Genomic DNA, 18,115 nt, shown 5'->3' on the forward strand with positions numbered 1-18,115 from the left:
CACTCTGGTTTAGATCAAGGAGGCCGTTCCTCCCAATCACGCCTCTCCAGGTGTCTCCATCAATGCCCACGTGTGCGTTGAAGTCCCCCAGCAGAACAATGGAGTCCCCCACTGGAGCCCCATGCAGGACTCCAGTCAAGGTCTCCAAGAAGGCCGAATACTCCGAACTCCTGTTTGGTGCATATGCACAAACAACAGTCAGAGTTTTCCCCCCCACAACCCGCAGGCGTAGGGAGGTGACCCTCTCGTCCACCGGGATAAACTCCAACACAGCGGCGCTCAGCCGGGGGCTTGTGAGTATCCCCACACCCGCCCGGCGCCTCACACCCTGGGCAACTCCGGAGAAGAAAAGAGTCCAACCCCTATCCAGGAGTATGGTTCCAGAACCAAGACTGTGCGTAGAGGTAAGCCACACCAGATCTAACCGGTAGCGCTCCACCTCCCGCACCAGTTCCGGCTCCTTCCCCCACAGAGAGGTGACGTTCCACGTCCCCAGAGCCAGCGTCTGCCGCCCGGGTCTGGTCCGTCGAGGCCCCTGACCTTCACTGCCACCCATGTGGCATTGCACCCGACCCCAACGGTTCCTCCCACAGGTGGTGGGCCCATGGGCTCGCTAGAATCACAATGAATGAAAATCGCAATACAAATCAATGTATTCTGAAAGAACTGAATCGGGACAAAAGCATATCGTCCCAGCCCTTCTGCGCAACTGTCCATATTCACAGTTCCTGTTTATCCTTCAAAACCGGAAAACTCTTTTTCAGATTTCTAGGTGAAACACCGGTGGATCCAAGCATACGGACATAACTTGATCAAAATTCTTTAATAACCAAATTTAAAGGATCCTTATCAAAAGTTTACGTTATAGTGTTTACGTTGAAAAGTGAATAGTACTTGTTGTACCATCATTCAACCAAGAAAACTGTCAAATATCTATATTGGTGTCAGCGTCAAAAGTCCGTCATTAATATCAGTCATGCTTCTTTTAGCTTTTTGTCCTCGGTCAGTTCTTTTCTTTTTCTCCTTGCTGATCCTGCCCCGTAAACCACAAAATATAACGTCAAAATTATAATTCTTAAAATAAAAATCTCCTCCTGCTCCTTTTAACTGGCTAACCAAACATTAAACTCTCTGCCAGACTTGCCTTGGCAAATGTAAGCTCTTCCAGTCTGCTAATTACAACTACATAGCTGATGGTCTTGTTTGCTTACATACAGTACGTCTTCTAGAGCAGGGGTCTTCAATGTTTTTTTAAGCCAAGGACCCCTTAGTTGAAAGAGAGACGGAGCAGGGACCCCTTACTACATATACTGTAGAAAATTAAGTTGCATACAGTGTTTCTCACAGAATTAGATTCTATTTGTGGTGGTAGCTGACCCTGGGTGGTGGGTGCACGCGCGGAAAGAGGTGCAGACTTCTTATATTAATTGTACTGCAAATATTTTTATACGAAATTCTGCAGGTAACAATTCTAAATTTTAAATTGAATGGTATAATGCAGTAAGGGAAGGGGGCTTTCGTATCTGACAACAAAGTCCAGTTCATTTGATTAGTATGAACAGGGCACAACCGTATGTTTTGCTCCTCAGTTGAAAAATGTAGGAGTGACTTACATAAGGTAACTGTTATTACTGTTGAAGCTAATTTGTACAATGTTATGAATACAAAACATTATGAAGTGTAATGTTTTCTATTTTTAAAAGGTCCCATGACAGGGTACTCTTTCGATGCTTTTATGTTGACCTTAGTGGTCCCCTAACACTGTATCTGAAGTCTCTTTCCCGAAATTCAGCCTTGGTGCAGAATTACAGCCACTAGAGCCAGTCCTTTGAAAGCCATGATGTCTCTCTTTCTCATGGGTGGGCCAAATTCTAATATATATATAATATAATATAATAAGCTTGCTTATGACCTCATAAGGAGCAAGATTCCAGATCGGCCCGTCTGAGCTTTCATTTTTTCTCAAAGGCAGAGCAGGATACCCAGGGCTCGGTTTACACCTATCACCATTTCTAGCCACTGGGGGACCATAGGCAGGCTGGGGGAACTCATATTAATGTTAAAAACCTCATAAAGTGAAATTTTCATGCCATGGGACCTTTAAATATTGATAATTAAATTGTCTGTGATGTAGAGTAACAGACTGCCCCTATAGTTCTGCATGTATGTGAACCGCAGATTGTTGCAAATGTAACCATCATAGTGTGAAATACAGTTTAACTGCTGCTGTTATGTGTACGGGTCTCAGCAGAGAGGCGGAGCGAGACGACGTCTCTGCATATTCAGGTAGTCAGGTCAATGCCACTAAAGCACTCAAAACTTTGACTTTCATGCGTAGGCTACTCCCAAATGGCTTGCATCAGGTGTTAAAATGAACTGTACCAAAACACGGGGAAAAGTATTTAACGTGACATACAAGACGTTTTTATTTTTATAGCTTATGAATCTGTCTCAATTTAATACTGACAGACGGCAGCGTAGCCCGCCGTGCAGACAGACAGTAGTCGTAGCTACAGTGGCCAGTACCTTATCTATGGGCCAGTAAGCCTATCATTGTTTTTTTCACAAATATATATATTTGCTAGTAATATGTTGGATTCATGTAAATATATTTTAGGTTTTATCTGCTTTGAATGTATATTTAAGTTACAAGTGACATTGAAATGATGGATTACGATGCAACATTCCAACCTGTGTCCTTGTCTCTGTTGTCCCTCTCCTCAGGACTGCCCAGCAGAGTCCGGTGATTTCCGGGCCCAGCAGTGTTCGGCCCACAATGACATCAAGTACCAGGGTGTCACCTACGAGTGGTTCCCATCACCTTATGACCCGTCAGCACCCTGTGCACTGCGCTGCCAAGCCAAAGGGAGAAGTCTCACTGTTGAACTGGCCCCCAAAGTGCTGGACGGGACACGATGCCGGGCGGATGCTTATGACATGTGCATCAGCGGAGCGTGTCAGGTAACAGATTGTATAGCCAGATGTTGTCCAGTTAGTGTCATCATGATATGATTAGATATCCTCCACCATTTGTCTCATTACCTATGTGAATGCAAATGCAGTACATCATAACAAGTTCTGTGACATGAAATGATACCTCATCTATGGCCTGTAAAGCTTAGCTCATATTTAGAATAAAGTTATATTAATTAGATAATGCGTGCTTGTGAAGAGTTCTGTTACATTTTGTAGTTGGACTTCACTTTTGTACAGATCACAAAAGTTTAGTCCAGGACTGACGAACAGGATGGAGCGAGGGGCAGGCATATGAGCTGGTTAGCTGGTGTTGAGATCCAGGTAACAGATGGTGTGGTTGGAGTTTTGTGACCCAATAAACCAAACTGTTACTACAGGCTGTTACTTAGAACAAATATCTTAAACTAGATTCTGTAGACTTAAGCTGCATCTCATGGACCTTATTTGATAGCTCCTTGTCCTCGGCTGAACCGGAAGTTGTTCTGACCCTCCTCGGTGAAGGCCGTCTCAAAGCTCTTATTTCTGCCCCGAGGAGCGAGCATCGAGGAGGGATCATCGAGGAGCTATAGCCAAGGATGCACGAGAGCAGCCTTCCCGGAAGCCGTGCAGCTGAAGGAGTTGCTAACGCCGCCCAAACAGCTGACATATTTATGTGACATTTATGTGACGCTTCCTTTTTCTCTGACATTATCGCCAGAAACAATAATAATTCACGTGCTTTGTTTGCTACTGTTGATAGATTAACAAACCCTCCAGTACCAATAGCATCTGAACTGTTGTCTACCAAGGCTTGCAATGACTTTGCCTCCTTCTTTACAGACAAAATTCAGAAAATTAGACAGTCAGTGCTTCCATATCAAGTACAGGATATGTGTTGTCACAGTGTGCACGCAAAACAAATTCCAACATGACACAATTTCATACGATCAACCTTAAAAACCTGGAGGACATTATACAACATCTGAAAACCTCCTCCTGTTGCCTTGATATTCTACCAACGGGTGTTTTCAAAAATGTTTCGAACTGTTTGGCTTCTGATCTTCTACAGATTGTAAACACGTCTCTGCTCTCAGGTATCTTCCCACAGGCCCTGAAAACTGCAGTCATCAAGCCACTCCTAAAAAAGAACAATCTAAACACAGGCCAATATCAAACCTTCAATTTTTAAGTAAAATCATAGAAAAAGTGGTTTTTCAACAACTCAACTTTTTCTTATCGCTAAACCACAGTTTTGATGCCTTCCAGTCAGGTTTTCGACCACACCACAGCACCGAGACGGCTTTTGTTAAAGTCTTTAAATGACATCCACTTAAACACAGATAGTGGCAAAATTTCAGTCTTAGTATTACTTGATCTCAGTGCTGCATTTGATACGGTAGACCATGACATATTGCTTGACCGATTGGAAAACTGGGTTGGTCTTTCTGGCTCAGTACTAAAGTGGTTTGAATCCTATTTAAAGAATAGGGACTACTTTGTGTCTATAGGTAATTATACATCTGAGCATACAAATATGATGTGCGGAGTTCCCCAAGGCTCAGTTCTGGGGCCTCTTCTTCAACATCTACATGCTTCTACTGGCTCAGATTATGGAAAACAACAAAATAAGTTACCATAGTTATGCGGATGACACACAAATTTATATAACCTTATCGCCAGGGAACTATAGCCCAATACAACAATTAAATATGTGCATTCAACAGATTAATGATTGGATGTGCCAGAACTTTCTTAAATTAAATGAAGAAAAAACAGAGGTGGTCGTTTTTGGAGCAAAAGAGGAACGATTGAAAGTTCAGCTTCAAATGACAATGTTAAAAACAACAGACAAAGCCAGAAATCTTGGTGTAGTCATGGACTCAGACCTGAATTTTAAAAGCCACATTAACATAATAAAAAAATCGGCCTATTATCACCTTAAAAATATATCAAGGGTTAAAGGACTTATGTCTCAGCAGGATCTGGAAAAACTTGTCCATGCTTTTATCTTCAGTAGACTTGACTACTGTAACGGTGTCTTTACAGGTCTCCCTAAAAAATCAGTCAGACAGCTGCAGCTGATTCAGAACGCTGCTGCTCGAGTCCTTACTAAAACCAAGAAAGTGGATCACATCACTCCAGTACTGAAGTCTCTACACTGGCTTCCAGTGCCTCAAAGAATTGATTTCAAAATACTTTTACTGGTTTATAAATCACTAAACGTTTTAGGGCCAAAATACATTTCTGATCTGCTACTACATTATGACCCAACCAGACCTCTCAGGTTGTCTGGGACAGGTCTACTTGTTGTCCCCAGAGTCGGAACTAAACAGGGGGAAGCAGCGTTCAGTTTTTATGCTCCACATCTTTGGAACAAACTCCCAGAAACCTGTAGGTCCGCTGCAACTCTCAGTTCTTTTAAATCTAAGCTAAAGACCTATCTTTTTGATGTTGCTTTTCTTTAAATAATCTATTTTATTAACTTTAATTTCTTATACTGCACTGTAACTTTTATTCTTATACTGCACTATCAATTTTATTCTTGTCTTTTAATGTTTTTAATTTGTTTATTAATGTTTTTAAATTGTTTTTAATTGTGTTCTAACTGCTCTTTAATGTTTTATGTAAAGCACTTTGAATTGCCCTGTTGCTGAAATGTGCTTTACAAATAAAGCTGCCTTGCCTTGCCTTGCCTTCAAAGCAAGCAGACGTCTCATCCCTCTAAAAAACATTTGCTGGTTGCATCTCTCCTCCCATGATTTCCTCGTGTCTCTCCCTTGCCTCCTCAGTAGGAGGGACTAAGACGGGAAGAGAGGCACGTTTTGGGGATGCACTTTAAGGGCCATGGGATGCACCTCTAGACCAAAACCTCACTGGAAGTCTTAAGACTGCAAGACCTTGCCTTTGCCGGGGTGTGTACAAAAAAGTGTATGCTTGCCTATGGCCCTATTATCACCAACACATTGACCAACTTTAAACAGGTGGAGGAGCAACTACGCTACACCAATACGTGGCATTTGAATACCCCAATATGGCACACTTAATACACACTTAATGTTTGGTAATAAACCCTTTGCTTGTAAGCAGTGGAGTGACTTATACTTTAGACCAGCTATTCAATGAGAAAAGTATGTTGAGTTTTGAAGATCTGAGAACTAGTTTTGAGGAAATCCTTTTACTTTTATCTTCGCTGAAGATCAGCACTAAAATATTATGGAGTACCATGGGGAAATAGTTTTGAGGCGAGTTGATTTTCCTGTGAGAGGATTAGTGTCCAGGATTTATGCTAAACTGATGCAAGTATCCATAGGAGAACTCCCAATAGTGTGGAAATGGGAGCGAGAACTGAGCCCTGAGGGGAACACAATTAATTGGGAGACAGTTTGGGACAACATTTTCCACTGTTGCAAGAAACCAAATCACCAGCAGATCCACTTCAACATATGTCATAGGACATATTGGACTCCTCAGAAGAGATACGTCTCTTAACTCATTCCTACTACCTATTGCACGTTCTATCAACCTGAACAAACTGGAACTTTCCTGCATATGGTCTGGGAGTGTGAAAAGGTGCATGAGTTCTGGAATAAAACAACATCAATAATATCTGATGTGATAAGATGTTGAATTCCTGCTGACCTGATTGTTTTGTTACTTAATGACGACTCTAAATTACACCTGCTTGGGAGACAGAGGAAAATTTGCTAGCTGGCTCAACTGCAACCAAGAAAATTATAGCTCAGTGCTGGCTCCCCTCCCTTGTTTGTTTTGTTTTCCTCGAGACCGCAGAGGGTGGGGGGTGGCAGAGGGTTTTTGTTCTTGTTCAATTTGTGTTTATCTGTTCTGTGCACCATCTGCTATTACCGGTCACATGTTGTGTAATTTATTTTGTATGTCTGAAGTTGCCAATAAAAAAAATGTATCACAAAAAAAAAGACAGAGTAGTTGTCAAAATGCTCTACATACGATCTGTTGCTGATGTTAATAAACAACAGACGATATAGTAGATGATCCGTAATCTGAACGGATTTAGTCTCTCTGACTTCTAAACATCACTATCAGCCACACAACATGTGTTCTGTACACAATTATCCTTTAAATCAGACAAATAGCAATTAAAATCCCTCCAATTCAAAAACAATAATAAAGTTTATATAAAACGTCATTATGTTGAGTCGATTCTGAAGTAATCAGCTGTTAGATCAGCTGAGAGCCAGGCGTTTCCCATCATGCCCAGGGTCCGCCAGGGTCTTGCAGTCAGTGGAGAGCAACTGCACTGCCTGCGTCTCAAACCTGCGGCCGTCTTGATCTCATGAGGTTATCATTGCCCATGTTTGCATGACGTCAGAGCAAGTCAAGATCAAGTCAGACACAAATCTAACCGGCATGCATTGGGCGGCGATCGCATGCATCTGCACACTGCTCCTATGTATAGGACGGGTTAAATGCAGAGGACAAATTATGTTTCTATTATTATTATGTTTATGCTTAGAAATGACAATAAAGGCCCCTTTAACATCACTGTTTAGAGTATCCACATTGTTGCTTTGCTTTGCAGCCAATATTGTGGCTCACATATAGTAATGGGGCTTGATGAACTGAAAGGGTGGGCTGGGACATGGAAACTCTGGTCCCTGCAGTGTCATAATCATGTCAGAGACTCTATGTTTAGCTGAGCTTTGTTTTAGGACGCACAGAGCGGAATTCCCTGCGGATCTCTTCCACTCCCAGGCTGGCTGCTTGATTAGAGGCTGTTTGAGACTGCATGGTAGGAGGAGGAGCACCATGTATCACACTTGACAGACCCATTTCCGAAAACAATTGTTAATGTATACTCTTTGGCACATAGGTGATTTAGCAGAAAGTGGCAGTGTAGTAGAAACCTATTATGAGCTACTGAGTGTTCTCATCCAACTGTCAAGTGAATTTGGACGCATTTCCATCAGCTCTGTTGATGTGTGAATATAAGAATTGATGAGTTTTGGACAGCTTGTTGTTTTTCCATTTAGGTTTTTTTTCTGTCACTCTGACATGCTGCATGAAGACGAAAATAACAAATAACACCAGCTAATAGCCATACCAGCCTGACCTATACACAGCATTTTTTACTGACATTTAAAAACACACAAAGCCACTAAAAGTTAAGGGTTGCTTATCTGACAAATGCTTTTCTATCAACATCTGTGACTGCATTTTTATTATGAAAAATGGAATGGGGGAAAATATAACACAGACCATTCTTTCCCATTAGGGACTATTCACTGAAATAAAAGACAATAGCAATACATACCTGTACAATGCCTATTCTCTAGCCACTATAATACAATATCGCAACTCAAAATATGCTGTACCAAACGGTTGACAAAACCATCAAAGATTTCCATTAGAGAGCGGGCCGGCAAGGAGTTAACAAGAAGAGTTGGCAAATAAACAGAAAAAAGGACTGAAGAATACAAATTAAAAAAGTTGCATGACCGGGAAAGGAGGAAGAGCCTTGTTAACATCGGTGAGGCCTTTCAATGCTGCAGAAGGAGGGGGGTATTTGTTTGGCAGTTGAGTTTAAATGTCAACAATCTTTGCGCAGCATTGCTTACTACACCATTCATCTGTAAATAATGAGAAGCAGCAACCACCGTTGAAGCAAAAAGGAAGTGCCAAAAACTGCAGTTCATTGAGAGTGGCCACTTGGTGCTGGCTCTAAAAATGAGTCAATCATTAAAATGCCCAACTGTACAGCAGACTTAAACAAGTTTACAGCCTGGTACAAAAAGCAGTTTGGATCTCTTTAGCTAAGCTCACCCTTTATGACCGCTTCAGGACCAAACAGCAGTCAATCCAGATCCAGCACATACATTGTGTAATGAATACAATACATAATAAAGTGTAACGTTTTCTAGTTTGAAATAATTTTTCTATTGATTGATAAATTGTTAGTGATGTTGAATATACAAGGAAAATTAAAAGAAAAACGGACCGTTGGGTACCGCTACAGATATAATGGTACCCAAATAGGTACCAAAGTTGAGCAGGGAAATCAAGTACTTAACTTGACTGTAGCTTAAAAGTTAAAAGTGTGGAGATTAAATGTTATTTTGCTATTGCCAATTGTTCCGTACCTCTGATCTAGAATAAAAATCAGATGCGGACCTTTGAGTTACTGTTGCTTTATGACAACATCGGGGGGTGGGGGGTCTTTATAACTACTGTTTAAGTGATATTCAGGCTTAAAATTATGCATAATTAAGGGTGCGCCACTTTGAGTGACAGGTGGCTGCCGTCACAGAAGGCGATCATAGACTATAGGCTTCATTCTACATCCATATTTGATACAGTCTTTGTATAATAATCATTGTTTTGACTTCACACACTGAAGTATATTGATGGAAGTTGCAGTGAATAGGCATGTTCAAATGACAAAAGTCAAGGTTAATACCTCAAGAGAATGAGAGGAGCTCTGGCAAAAGAGTATATGAATATAAGTTGAAAATTCAGACAGAAGAATGGAAGTAGAGGAGGTAACAACAGAGGGAATTGCGGGAAGAGAAAGGAGTAATCTCTTCTCTGCTTCCTCAACAGTAGCCAAGATGATAGCATCCATACAGATCCATTAACAACTTGCCCTGCTTATGCAAATCCAGATGTCTACATCACACAGCACCAGCTCACAATGCAGCTCCTTCACTGGAAAAGACAGATGCATTTACAATCTGACATTTGAAGTTGTTCTCTAAGTGTTAAGCCTTGTTTACCCTTAGGCTGGAGAGTGTTTGACTTGAGTGTTCTCTGCTCAGATGATCCACTAATGTACGAGTAAACACCTATGACAGGTAATAGGATGCAGATACTGCAAGAGAATTGGTGGCATCATTGAGGCAACTCAAACATATACTGCACTGTAGAGTTAATCTCAGTGAGAGAGTAGGGTGTCAAGGCAACACAGAAGAACCTGGTATCAAGCAAAGTGATGGAGCAATATTATTGAAGCACATGAGGACACTTAAGCGTGATTTATGCTTCTGTGCTAAATCGACGCCATGGCTACATACGTAGGTACGTGGAGACACGGACCCTACGCTGTAGCCTGACGTGCATCTCTCGAAAAATTTAACTACACGTCGCGGTGACACACATCGCTTGGTAGCATTGCATTTCCCCCAACTCATTTCCTGGTTCTCTTTCTCCATAAACAACATGAAATCAAGGACAGGGTTAACTTTTCCTGCTACAGATTTCCCACTGTGGTCAGAAAGCACAGGGGAGACACTTTGTTTCTCTCACTATGACTCGAGTCGGTACTCGATCCAAAGCTAATCGCGTCACTCTCTCAACCACACACTCCCCACACACACACATGCCGGCCCTGCTATTCTCCTAAAGAGATTGACGCACACACCAATGCACAAGTATAAACTTCAGGCCACTTACGTAGGCTACGGCGAAAGCTCTGCGTGGAGCCTCCGCAGAACCATAAATCACGCTTTAGACGTGATATGTAATTTTCTGCCGCTGGGGGTCTCTCTATTAAAACATCGAAACATAAGACAAACTTTTTGATCTTCAGAAATAATGTTCACAGACAAGTTAATGTTTTAAGGTTTTATTCACAATTTGTTTAGTAACATTTATTCATGTCATGTCATTCTAATGAAATAACCGTGGTGTTTCCCATAGAATCAAATTCCAAATTGCTAAAAATAAAGCAAACAAGCAAGCTAAGGTTAGCCAGCTAGCTGCACCTACTTGGTTCTGGCATTGGTTGCTTCGTACCATTAGCTAATACAGTCCTTTGCAAAGGGCAAGCTAGATAATGAACCAGCCAGATCAGCCCTGGGAGTCTAGATGAATTAGCTGGTGTTATCCACTCAAGACAGTATTTTGCTATGTTAACAAGCTAGCAATTTGTCTGTGTAAGCAAGAAAACTAGTCAGGTAAAACCACAATATCACAATATGTTTCAGTGTCACTTTTAGCACAGAGGGGCAAAGTGTTTTGTTTTAACTTACTCCCTGTCGCTAAGAGACTACTTCACCGGGAGGAGAGCAGACAGCAGCTAAAAATACCTTCAGTTAGCCACTATAGCAACTCAAATTCAGCCAGGCGCAAGCCCAGGTGCCGGGGGGACCGCCCCCACTCTCCACTGGATCAGTAAACTTCCTGTTATTGCCGTTTGCCCTGCCGCTGGCCACCAACCCGCTGTGACTCCCAGCAACCCCTTGCAACACCCAACTCGCTTGGTCAGTGTCTCGCAGCGTCAGATACCAATGCAAAAATCTCCCTTTAGCGTCTGTATGGAATGCACCAGGCAGAGCAGCAGCTCGACCGCGGCACTGTAAGATGATGTAGTATTAAGAGTGACAGCGGTAGCGAGTAGTATAAAAGACCCAAAATCCACGTAGGGAGGTTGGTTGGGGAGGTAGATGGGTCAAACAACACAGGACTTTCACCCAGGAAACCGGGGTTTGTGTCCCGTTCTTGTCCCACGTGTCACTTAAGAGTACATTTTTTAAACCCACCCACGATCTTTTCCTAAACCTAATTCAATGTTCGATTCAATTTTATTTATAGTATCAAATCATAACAAGAGTTATCTCAAGACACTTTACAGGTAGAGTAGGTCTAGACCACACGCTATCATTTACAGAGACCCAACAATTCCCCCAAGAGCAAGCTGTCCTGTTTTTGTGCCACATGTCAGTTAAATGTACAGTATGTCCCGACCCAGAGAATCAAAAAGTGATGCCAAGAGTCCCGATGTGTTGACCCCAGGGTTGGGGTTTGTGCTGGCTGAATTCCTGTCGCTAACTTAAAGGCTAATTGTAGCTCTGTATCCAATATAATAATAATGGTCACTAAACAAGCCTGGACGAGATCCATGAAGCTGTTTTTTGTAAATCAATTTACACAAATACGAATTCTAAAATTGCCATATTTTATGAATCACTGTAAGCTAACTGCAACAACTCACAATGCAGATTCTGTGTCATCTGAATACTGAGGGTGGTGAAATGGGTACATCACTCACTATTGATTAGGGCAAATCTAAACACAATAACGCCCCTGCCACCAAGAGCTAAACTCAATGTCAGGCTGAATGAAAGAAGTGCAACTTAATGGCAATTCAATCTGATTATCAGGCTATATTCCTAGGGATTTTTTATGCTGTTTTCTAGATTAATTGGAAATTCCTTCCCATCTTCCCCATCTGAATATTTTAACAGTAGGTCACTTGAAATGGGAGGAAACAAGTTTCCCCAACATATCCTTTTTCATTAAATGCAGTAATCTGAAATTTGTAGCATGGTGGCACGCACTAGTGATGCTACACAGTATAACATGCCTCTAATCCTCACAAATACACCCAAGCTTACAGCATGATTTCTTTCTTGGATTTGCACACTAAAAAGTACAATACCAACAAAGAATTTCCCATTTCCCAGTCCTGTTTTGAATGGCAAATCGCATAAGTCATTATAATTGATATAACTGTGCTTCTAGGAAACGCCATGGGTTGCCAAAGTTGTAATCTGATATTCAGTTTGAATAATGAAGGTACACCTTAAAGAAGCAAAAAGTTATTTTCAAATGGAGTTTTTACTCACCAACATAACTGTGTTCTTGGTATGTTTAAAGGGGCATTATACAGTTTTGGCCATTTCTTCACTTTTTGCTCGCAGGTTTCTCTATAGAGCTCCCCCTACAGCTTCGGAATAGATATTAGGCAGCTCCTATGTTTACTTGTGTCCGACTGCTCGCTCGGTCAGTCTGCAGTTTCCTCTTTCTCTGTTCCTCCGACAATGCTTTCCTAGCTTTCTGCTTCTTTTTTTGCCGGCTCAGCCATGATGATAGTGTGAAAAACTCCATCGCTACCTTGTTAGCCGGTTCCTGAATGGGCGAATGTGTGTAGTGCCGTGAAGCAATTCGTTACATCGCGAGGCCTGATATCGCGCGATACTTACTGACACTGAGGCCGGCGAGTTGCAAGGGTGGATTTTCCGCTCACTAGGGGGAAGCGAAACGACCACCATTCAACTTGAAAAAAGTCATATAACCATTCCAATGACTCCAAAGCTGTTCAGTTAAGGTAAATTATGCTAAAAAATGAGTAACACATTGATTCGTTTCCTTAGATGCGTAAAAAATCTGTCTCAGTTCAACAGAAAACTTCAGCATCTCAGAAAGTCCTTTGTCTATCTCCCAACATTCTTTACCCTATTCTTCTGCAATCACTGATTGTGTCTGACTCACTCTCCAACTAACACTGAATAGCAACACCAGGCAGGGCAGGGATTTCTGTACACAATAGAAAATGTACCCACGGAATGAAATTCTTTCCCGCTTCTACATTGAGTAACGAACTAGGTTGCACAATCAGTCATCTAAAGGTAAAAGTATTCATACCTTTTGCGAAAGGCCACATTCGAAGGATGTAGGGCTGGGTACCGAACGTCGATACTTTTATGGCACCGAAAAAATCCAATCCTATGAGTATTGAAAAACTATTTATCTTTTGGTGCCAAATTTCGGTTCCAAAAGCATCTGAGCGCATAAGCTTATCTGTCCTCTCTGCATATTGACACAGAGTTGAGCTCCGACCGACACACACACACACACACACGGAGAGATGCGGACGGAGTAAACTGTCTGCAGTTTTGTTGAAGTCACAGAGAGTCACGGCGATGCCGATAAAGTGGTTTCAAGTGTGGTTACAGTTTTTCAAAACTTCACCCAGACAGCGTTTGCTGCAGTTTGCTGCAATATGATATTAATGGCAAGCTGAAAGCGGTCGCGGTGCTGTTGACGTTACACTTCCTCTTAGACAAGCAGGCACAACGGTGGTTTCTCTGCCCTGATGACTGACTGACAGGCTGAGCTTGCAAGGCAAGGCACTTTTAATAGTTACTCTGAGTGAGCAGTTTTACCAGATTTTTATTTTGATAACTGTTTTGATTCACAATTAATGTGGAATATAAAACCTTTGTGTTTAATGTATTTTTGTTGATGTTGAAATGGATTTTAAAACATATGGTATCTAAAAAAGTATCGTTAGGAACTGGCATCGAAACTGAGGTATCAAAATTGGCACCGGATCGCAAGATTTTGAACGATGCCCAGCCCTAGAAGGATGGCACTTTTCAGAAATTAAATGCATTGCTGGTGTCATGTATTCGTTATAGCTTTTTTGTCATTCAGACATAGGTGTCTGCCATGTAACTGTTAGTTATGGCTTCATTCAGACTTTGTCTTGTTATCGAATGAGACCCAATCTTTGCGCAATATTTGGCACCGTACACAAGAGGGAATAATGTGATGGATGAAGAATGTTTTCTGGTTTCTGGTTGGCGGCAGCGCAACAAGCTGTAAACACATTGACATTTGCAGACTTTATCTGGTGAATGTGTTGGCAAACAGTTGCTTTTTGATACATTTATTAGTGTTCTTAATTAGGCAAACAAGATGTACAGTTTATCTTGATGCATATTTTACTTTGTGTAGTTGCGGCCTTTATGTTAATGTGCTAGCCTTGTGCAATGCAATTAGATTTTTATTGCACTTCCAACATTGCAAGGTTTGACCTGGTAATATTGCCATTGTGATAATACGTAAAAGTGACTCGGAAGTTTATTCAGACATGAGACATTTAAAGAAAAAGGTATGTTTGAAATTGGCTATAGAAAGGGTTAAGACACAATGAATTGTACAAATTAGGTTAACAGACACTGATTCTGAAATCATCATGACATCACATGTGACAGCTGTGGGGAACACTACATCAGTAAAACACCAAGGACCCTGAACAAGAGATTGAATGAACACTGTTAACACCAGACCAAAACCCTTTACAGCATCCACCAGAGACTGTAAAAACAGATGGACGACGTGTCTCCACTTCTTCCCACTGTACAAAAGTGAAGCCCATTTTTATAGCATCAAATAACTAATAAAAACCAAACCGATCCGAAAAATGAACAGGAACAAACATCAGCTTGATCAGAGCTACCTAAAAATGACAGAAACCATCTTTGAGAAATGCATTTGACATGATTTTTTAGTTTGGCCCCATGTCCCATTCGCTAACATGAAGGGGGCAGGGTTTATAGCCTGCTGCAGCCAGCCACCAGGGGGGCAATCCAGATCCAGTTTTGTCTTCACTTATACCAGTGGTTATCAAAGAGGGGTCCGGGGGACCACCAGAGGGTTCCAGGGGGTCCCCAACAAATAGGGAATAATTTATTTTCACTATAGTTCCATCCATAAGTAACACAATAACATACAAACTCGCATCAAATGGGGGTCATCTCCGCAAACTCCATCCACTGAGGAAGACTAGAAAGGACTAAATGGACCTTGTTGGGATTTAATCTTTTGCTGCTGTGTCCTGTGTCAATAATGAACTCTCAATCAATCAGTGACTTTCAATCATTTTCACATAAACTACTGTATGTCAATGACAAAAATATTGTGTATTAATATACTGCAACACAATTTGAGCAAGAGAGTTGGATATGACAGACTGCCATACATCATACATTTAATTTTAAAAGATCAGTTTTCTGAGTCCAAACAGGAACGTGGGAATCTCCGTTTTCCCTGAAGGGATATATCAACTCTGTGTGGGTGGAAGGCTGAAACAGCAGGCACTAAAAAAAAAATATTTTCAAATGTATCTACATTAGTGTGGACAGGGCCTAATTATTAGGAGACTTCAGTATTGGAAAGCTGTTTGCTGTTTGGCAAGAACACAGGGAGAAAAAAAAGCACAATCAAATGGAGTTTATTTCCTCCAGGCTAAGAAAAGTTCCCTCCCTCCTCTTCGGTTAGGGTTGTTTTGCTAGCACTTGCCCCATGAGTTGAACTTAGTTTGAATGACATGCTAGATTCTGCCTGTAAAAATCCAGTAAATAACAATTTCTGAAGATATTCAGTTTTCTCAGGCTGCTTCGGGTGCATCATTAAACTAAAAATATAAACAATCAGGCCAGACACACACAGGTACTCGTCGGCAGTAATGGGAGATGGATGATGGATGTGTGCTTTAACAGCAGCTGCTGACGGTGCTGGCACGCAGAGAGGGCACTGGGCATTGGATGAAACGGCATCACCTGGTGATGGAGGCTGCAGCGCGGACGGGCTGCCGGGTTCAGGCTGTTCCCATTCATACATATAGCTAAGAAAAGTTAAGCACTGTGATTCACATGTATTCCTATTTATTGCTGCATGCCCCACAGTATCTGCTGCTGCATAAGAACACTGGTCTGGTTCACATACTGTAGGGAGGTTAGAGTGAATGGGTGGATCCTAAAACACAGGGCTTTCAAGCAGTGGGGGAGTTTGTATTAGGGGTGCGGGGGAAATCGATAACAAAGTATTGCGATATTTTACGGGGCAATACTGTATCGATAAACAGACGCCAAGTATCGATCTTTTATTATATGTGTTGGTCAGTTTGTCTGCTTGACAATCCCATTTTGCAGCAATACAACTGAAGTGAGATGAACAAACAGAGAAATGTATCTTTTTAGATAAAACAGATATTAAAGGTCCCATGACATGCTGCTTTTTTGATGCTTTTATATGGGCCTTAGTGGTGCCCTAATACTGTATCTGAAGTCTCTTTCCCGATATTCAGCCTTGCTGCAGAATTGCAGCCACTAGAGCCAGTCCAACAATGAGCTTTACTTAGGATGTGCTATTTCTGTGTCTGTAGCTTTAAATGCTATTGAGAAGGAGAGAGGAGGGGGCAAGGTGGAGGGTGGGGGTGTGGCCTAGACCAACTGCCACTTGGCTCGTTTAAAAGCCATGATGTCTCTCTCTTTCTCATGGGTGGGCCAAATTCTCTGGGCAGGCAAAGCAGAGAAAGGGGAGGTAACCCATCTGGCCCATCTGAGCTTTCATTTTCTCAAAGGCAGAGCAGGATACCCAGGGCTCGGTTTACACCTATCGCCATTTCTAACCACTGGGGGACCATAGGCAGGCTGGGGGAACTCATATTAATAAATTAAAAAGTTTTTTTTTGGGGACATAATTTGAAATTGAGGAAGTTGGAGAAAAGGTAATAAATTGCAATATATTGCAGAATATTGCAGTATGTTTAAAATCGCAATAATATCGTATTGCAACATAAGTATCGTGATGATATCGTATGGTGATGCCTTTGGGGATTCCCAGCCCTAGTTTGTATTCCCGGGAAAACACAAGACTTTCACCCAGGAAACATGTCTTTGTATAATTCTAATTAAGGGGGCCGGTGTTTTAATCCAAACCACAATCCTTATCTAATCCAACTAGTTGTTTTAGTGCCTAATCTTTACTCTAGTCGCCCTTGACGGTAACTTTTTAATCCAACATTTCTTTATTGTTTTTTTGCACAGGGTTGATCAGAATTACAAAGCAACAAGGGCAATTAAACAATGTGAGGAAGTCCTGTGATAATGTTCAAGTCCCACCATTTCCCCATTCACCACACACTTGAAATTAAAAGTGAAGATAACAGACAAATATGAGTTTATACCTACGCATACATACAAACACATACTTAATAATAAATAAAAAGGGAGGAGGGGTAGATAAATAATGAAATGGTAATAGAGAAAAATAAATAAATAAAATAATAGTAATGATAATTAATGAAAAGCGACGGTCACTTTTTGAACTTAACTGCAAAGGACAGTCACCTGGCGGTGCACTGTACCGGCCTGAAAGTCACCTTTTGTCGGCTAAACTCGACTGCAAAGACCAGCACCTCACGGTGACCCGTACCCAGCTAAATCTAACTGTAAGGACCGCTGAACTTAACTGTCATCCTAATTTTGTAGGATATCTTACGTATGGTTGTACATACGTTTTTGTTCGATATCATACAAACACGTTCATAGAATGGGTTGCTGTGGTACTGTAGCAGAAAGTTTGTCAGTGACGGAATGAGGCCAATCCGTCCTCTAGTGCATGTACATGGATTAATAATACACCACACAGCAGCATGAAATCCAGCTGTATACAGTGGGAGAGAGGAGAAAATAAATACAATTCCTGGGAGTAAAGTGGAAGAGAGCAGTTGTGTGTCTGTCCATGTTAGTGTGTGTGTCACTTTGTTTTGCCAGCCTGTCACAGTAACTCAGCCTGTCACAGTAACTCAGCATGACACGCCTCAGCATACACTATC

General features: G+C 41.6%; 1 protein-coding gene across 1 annotated transcript in view; it reads left to right on the forward strand.

Annotated features, from left to right (window-relative positions):
• The window catches only part of LOC114553580 (ADAMTS-like protein 3), a 243,131-nt gene that overhangs the window by 174,172 nt on the left and 50,844 nt on the right, over positions 1–18,115 (forward strand). Inside the window, exon 6 of the mRNA XM_028574811.1 lies at positions 2,725–2,961. Within this exon, the coding sequence (XP_028430612.1) occupies positions 2,725–2,961 (237 nt within the window). The remainder of the gene's footprint in view (positions 1–2,724; positions 2,962–18,115) is intronic.

This window comes from Perca flavescens, chromosome 1, assembly GCF_004354835.1.
Source record: "Perca flavescens isolate YP-PL-M2 chromosome 1, PFLA_1.0, whole genome shotgun sequence".
NCBI classification, from domain to species: Eukaryota; Metazoa; Chordata; class Actinopteri; order Perciformes; family Percidae; genus Perca; species Perca flavescens.